At 32.1% G+C, this 6,498-nt stretch overlaps 1 protein-coding gene across 1 annotated transcript in view; it reads right to left on the bottom strand.

The window, feature by feature from the left end:
- Positions 1 to 4,240: 4,240 nt before the first annotated feature.
- Positions 4,241 to 6,498, bottom strand: part of LOC114336917 (androgen-dependent TFPI-regulating protein-like) — an 80,528-nt gene continuing 78,270 nt past the window's right edge. Inside the window, exon 4 of the mRNA XM_050654361.1 lies at positions 4,241 to 4,519. Coding sequence (XP_050510318.1) covers positions 4,336 to 4,519 — 184 coding nt within the window. The 3' untranslated portion in view covers positions 4,241 to 4,335. The remainder of the gene's footprint in view (positions 4,520 to 6,498) is intronic.

The raw sequence follows: 6,498 nt of genomic DNA, 5'->3' as shown, positions 1-6,498 counted from the left end.
TGCCAGAGACCAGATAAAAATAGTAATTGCTGGTGCTATGTTATGGTAATTTGATCATTTAATAAAACCCCCCGAATAAGAGCCGCTTTTAGAAGGACGTCCAAAGTATTATGTAACAGAGACCTAAATTGGCATTAAGGATCCGACTACTTCGCTGCTACATATTCTCGGTCTTACTGTATGGTGCCGAGTCTTGGACTGTGAATAAAATCGATCTTTATGGTCTTGAGGTTCTCGAAATGTGGTGCAATAGAAGAATTTCAAGAGTTTTTTGGATGGAGAAGATTCGAAACTCCACAATACTAGAATGTCTCAGCAAGACTACTGAGATTATAAAAAGCATCAAGAAGAGATAGCTGGCTTATTTCTGACATTTAATGAGAGGTCCCAAATATAGGTTGCTACAAAATATTATTCAAGTGAAAATAGCAGGCAAACGCTGTCCAGGACGAAGAAGAACTTCTTCTTCTTCTTCTTCCTCTTTATAAGCAATTCTGCTTGTTCATTGGCGGCTTGATACCTCTATGGAAGGTTGTCGCTTCATCTTTTGCGCGGTCGGCCGATACTTCTTCTGCCGATTGGTGATTTATCTCGTGCTATTTTGACCACACGTGTCTCCCCCATTCTGGTTATATGGTTGTTCCATTCTTTTTTTCTATTTAGTGTCCATTCGTTTATACACTGTACGTTACATTGTCTTCTAATATCTTCGTTCCTCTTTCGATCTCTCAGTGTATTTCCTGTAATTCTTCTCAGTACTCTCATCTCTGCCGTTTCCAGTAGTCTTTGTGTTGTGGCTGTATCGGGTCTTGTTTCTGATGCATATGTCATTATTGGTCTTACACTGGCTTTATAAATTCTTGACTTCATCTCAGTGTTAATATGTCGGTTTCGCCATATAGTGTTATTAAGGCATCCTGCCAATCTATTTGCTTTTTGTACTTGATTTCTCACTTCTTTGTCTAGGTCTCCGTAACTTGACAATGTAATTCCAAGGTATTTTACTTCCATTACTTGTTCAATACTGATACCATCAATTTCTATTTTGCATCTGATTGGTTCTTTACTGATTACTAAAGTTTTAGTTTTTTGAGATGAAATTGTCATATTGAATTCTTTTGCTCTTATGTTAAATCTGTGGACTAATCTTTGCAGACTATCTTCATCTTGGGCTATCAATATTGCGTCGTCTGCGTAGCAGAGTATTTTTACTTCTTTGTTTCCCATTCTATATCCTCTTCCTTTGTTGACGTTTTTGATGATTTCATCCATGATTAAATTGAAAAGCAGAGGACTCAATGAGTCTCCCTGTCTTATTCCGCTGCCTATATCTACAGGGTCTGTAAGTTGTCCATCTATTCTGACTTCCATCTTGTTATTTTGGTAGATGTTCTCATGAACCATGAAGAAGAACTTCATGGTTGATTTAGGGTGACAATAAATAAAATTAAGATACCTATGATGGTACATGAAGAATAAGAAAATAACAGCTCAAAGAATCCTGCGTACGCCAGTCACGAGAAAATTTGTATTTCGTTGCCCCCACCTTGCAAGGTTGCTGGATCCGCCGTTGTCTATCACCCAAACTGTTCACCTTAGTTTTGGAGGACGTTTTTAAAAATCTAAATTGGAAATATAAGGGAATAAACAGCAATGACCGCTACCTCAATAATCCAGGATTTGCGGATGACATAATCCTCTTAGTTACTGACCTACAAGAACTGCAAACCATGCTTTCAGAACTACACACAGAATCTTCTAGAATAGGACTGAAAATGAATTTAAACGAAACAAAAGTCATGCACCCCGAAGAAACTGTGACAATAATAAACGACAAAATTATAGAAAAAGTTGAAGAATATATAGGGTGAGGCAGATAAAGGGCCTATTAGAAATATCTCGAGAACTAAAGGCAACAGAATCATGAAAATTGGAATGAAGGGGGTTTGAAGAGTGATCTATTTAATGAAAATATTTTCATCTATTTTCTACTTCCGGTTATACCGGAAGTTGCAAATAACTTCGTTTTTTTTTTAAATGGGACACCCTGTATATTTTTACATTTTTGGATTGTCCTCGATGTCTCCTTTCTTAATATATGAGGTTTTATATTATTATACAGGGTAGTTTAAAAGATAATTACGTGTTTTTATTAATTTGGTAGCAGCTTTCACACCCTGATGTACTTTGACATCAAAAACTCTAATTACGTTCAGAGGATTTTTAATATAGTCTACTATTGTTAAACATTATTAATATAGCTATATATTGAATTTTAGTATACATGGTTGGTCAAAACACGGAATGAATATTTTTCTGAGTTTTCTTAAATGGCACACCCTGTATTTTAGTATTGTAATGAAATGATATTTTATGGCACTTTTTTATTTTATAAGCATTCCCTATACCTAAGTGCTTTAATTTGTGAGTTATTGGTGATTCAAGCCAAACATTAATTGCAACAAAAAATACGTGAAATTTTATTAAGTTGGCCTTGAAAATATTCAGTCACAAATAATTTTTCGGAAATAAATATATATTAATCTAGACCGATCGTTAAAATTCCCAATAATGGTTGAGCTATCAAAATACTTACGTAGTTAATATTGTTGGTGCGATTAACAATTAAGCACAAATTGAATCAGTTAGGTATAGGGAATCCTTAAGAAATAAAAAAGTAACATAAATATCATTTCATTACAATACTAAAATACAGGGTGTTCTATTTAAGAAAACTCAGAAAATACTCATTCCGAGTTTCGACCAACCCTGTATACTAAAATTCAACAATTAGCTATACTAATAATTTCTGACAATAGTAGACTATATTAAAAATCATTTGAACATAAATAAAGTTTTTGATGCCCAACTACTCCAATTCTACAGGGTGTGAAACTTGCTACAAAATTAATAAAAAAAAAACGTAATTATCTTTTAAACTACCCTGTATAACAATACAAAACCTGATATTTTAAGAAAGAAGACTTCGAGTAGAATCCAAAAATGTAAAAATATACAGGATGTCCCATTAAAAAAAATGAAGTTATAAGCAACTTTCAGTATAAGCGGAAGTAGAAAATAGATGAAAATATTTTCATTAAATAGATCACTCTTCAAAACCCCTTCATGCAAATTTTCATGAGTCTGTTGCCTTTAGATCTCGAGATATTTCTAATAGGCCCTTAATCTGCCTCACCCTGTATATATGTATATACTTAGGACAAAAAATAATACTAAATAGGGAAATTCAAAAGGAAGAAATAAAAATAAGAAGAAACAGCAATGGGCAGCATTCGGCAAACTGAACTATATACACAGAAATCAGCAAATTCAACTACATCTTAGATCTAAAGGTTTTGATGCATGCATTATTCCAATATTAACATATGGGGCACAAACATGGACAATCACAAAAAAAAATACCTATTAACATACCCAGAGTCACTCAACACGCGATGGAAAGTGCAATGCTTGGCATATCACTTAAGGACAGGAAAACAAACAAATGGATAAGACAGAAAACCAAAGTCACCGATTTGGTACAAAAATCATTAAAATTTAAATGGGAATACGCTGGACATGTAGCTAGGAGTTATCTAAAAAATTGGCATAGAACAATTCTAACCTGGAGACCATACGAACACAAAAGACCCAGAGGCAGACCTCCTATGAGATGGACAGATGATCTGAAACGAACTGCCGGGAAAAATTGGCTACATGTAGCGTACAACAAAAACAATGGAAAGGAAAACTTGAAGAGACTTATGTTCAGATGTGGACGTGAATGGCTAGACGAAGAAGAAGAAGAAGACTGACCGATGTCAATATAGTGTTGACATATCAGGAAAACGGTTGGTAAAATCCATAGAGGTATATATTAACATAGAGGGAGCCTACCTTCCGCGCTTGCTGACGACAAGATCTCATGGACTGGTTTGCTGCATCTCTTTCTAACACATTGTATCAAAAATCTATGATGACATTCAGTGTGAAGCTAGGCACGGAAGAGGAGGACAACTATAGCAGCTTTACTATGCGTAAGGGTGAAACAGCATTAATGCAAATAAAAAAGATGGTGTCGTCACTTCGCTCTGAATGACACCCTCTCTATGCTAATATATAACTCTATGGTAAAATCTAGATTAACGGCACAACACAAACAAGCAAAAACCCACAAAAAGAATCGTTGACTTGTGAACAGAATCAAACATTGAATAAAAACATTGATTACGCAACTTAAGTACTTATATTTTGATTATTTCAACAATTTTTTGTATGGAAAATTATAGTTGAGTATTATTACAATATTTGACAGTGTTTGTTACGAACATTTTATTAATATTTTTTGAAAATTGATTTCCTTTTGTTTTCTTTCCATTTTTCTATTTCAATGCCAATTACAATTAAGATTATAAGCCACACATAGTAGGAAAAGATGAAGGTAGCCACTCCTGTTGCTGACATAAGATTAAAAAATGGATAAATATAGTAACCCAACTGGGCACATACACCAAAGTACCTGAAAGTGAAAAATATATATTAAGGATACATTTCATATAGGCTAAAAGGAATGATAAAAAAACAATATGAAACAAGCTAAAAATGCGAGCATTATCATAACGAAAACTTTGTCTATATACCTATTTAAATTCATAATATAGAAAACTGCTATTACGAAAAACTGTTTAGAATTAAAAATTATGTTTTAATGTGCAAGTACATCATTCTAATTTAAATGTTGTGAACTATAAAGATACTTTACTCGAAATTCATATTTTTTTACATACCTCGTATAAAATTAATAAAATTTGATTCATGATGGTTGCATCATAAATCTTAGGCCAAGAAGAGATTTTTATGAAGAATAACTTTTCTTCGTCAAATTAAAAATACAAGAGTTATAAATGAAAATGATATTGGTATCCATAATTTGAGAAAATTCGTCAAATATTTTTTTCCATTAGAAGGATGTAATTTGATATATCAGAACATACTTTTTTATTCCAAACCACATTTTAAATAACAATTTTCCAATATTGTAAAATAAATAATACATACAAGATACTTTTACTGATGAACTTTACTTGGATCTACAGACCTAGCGAGTCTCGTAAATTCCACGGCTTTGCGCCACGCTTCACGCAACCGTATTTGCGTACTTGTGTTTTGAGTTGTGTGCGCTGGTCACTGGTCGAGTGGAGTTAATAGATAATTTACCAAATTTAAATATAATCGTTTCTACTGATTCATAATAGGGCTTTTCATCGATTGTCATTTGTTTCGAGCTTCTGTCATGTGTCACATAATATTATTATATCTACGTCATACGTCTTTGGTTTCTATCATTGGTATATATCAATAACGTATGACGTAGATATATTAACATTATGTGACACATGACAGAAGCTCGAAACAAATGACTGTGAATGAAAAGCCCTATTAATATAGTATAATATGTATTATTGCTTTCAAAATATACTTAAATTGTATTTTTATACATTTATTACACATATTATTTTATATAATAATTAAATTCACTATAAAATGTCATTTATATTTTATTAATAGCTAAATAATTTAAAATTTAGTTTGACATTCACGAAGTGTCAAACTCAAATGTAAATAATAACATTTGCTTTGCTTAACAAATTCAGGTTAAAAAAGTAGCCTACTTCCTAATCAAAGATTTCAGCTGACGTTTAGTGCCTGGTAGGAGATAACCGGATTGTGACGTCACATTTTCGATGTTGAGGTCGATTATCTCGAAGACGGTTAGAGATATCAAAATGCCGTTTTCAGATTTGGATTCAGAAGACAAAACTACATAAGAATCCATCGATACATCTGCTCTAAGTATTGCAGGAGCGGCGACGCAATAACACACAGACTTTTGCAAATTTATAAACGAAAAGTTTTCGTTGAAAATTTTTTTAAGAAACGCTCTTATTTAGTTATGAGTGACTAAAAATTAAAATATAAAAAAATCAACTAAAAATAAAAAAATAAAAAAATCAAACTCGACGGATTATTCGAAAAAAACGTTCGTTAAAAAAATAAAAAAATCTAACACATTCGTTAAAGAAAAGCGTGGGGCGCGTCTTCATCGAATAAACGGTTTTCGCCCCACGCTTTTCTTTAACGAATGTGTTTGATTTTTTCAATTTTTTAACGAACGTTTTTTTTTCGAATAATCTGTTGAGTTTGATTTTTTTGTTTTTTGCTTTTTAGTTGATTTTTTATATTTTAACTTTTAGTCGCTCATAAGTAAATAAAAGCGTTTCTGAAAATTTTTTTTTCATATTGTTTTATTTTTTACTTTTTAGTATTACACTTTTCAAACATTAAAATATACCGTCATGTTTAAAAAAAGAATGCAGGTATATGAAAAAAGAATGTAGGTAAACAGATACCTTTTTTGCATTTATTTTAACTTTTGATACATACATTGTACATTTTCTGTAATTTCTTCATATATTTCTTAAATCAAAATCATTATTT

This window comes from Diabrotica virgifera, chromosome 6, assembly GCF_917563875.1.
Source record: "Diabrotica virgifera virgifera chromosome 6, PGI_DIABVI_V3a".
Classification (NCBI taxonomy): Eukaryota; Metazoa; Arthropoda; class Insecta; order Coleoptera; family Chrysomelidae; genus Diabrotica; species Diabrotica virgifera.
The sequence above is the reverse complement of the archived record's forward strand: the minus strand, read 5'-3'. Positions and strand labels throughout refer to the sequence as shown.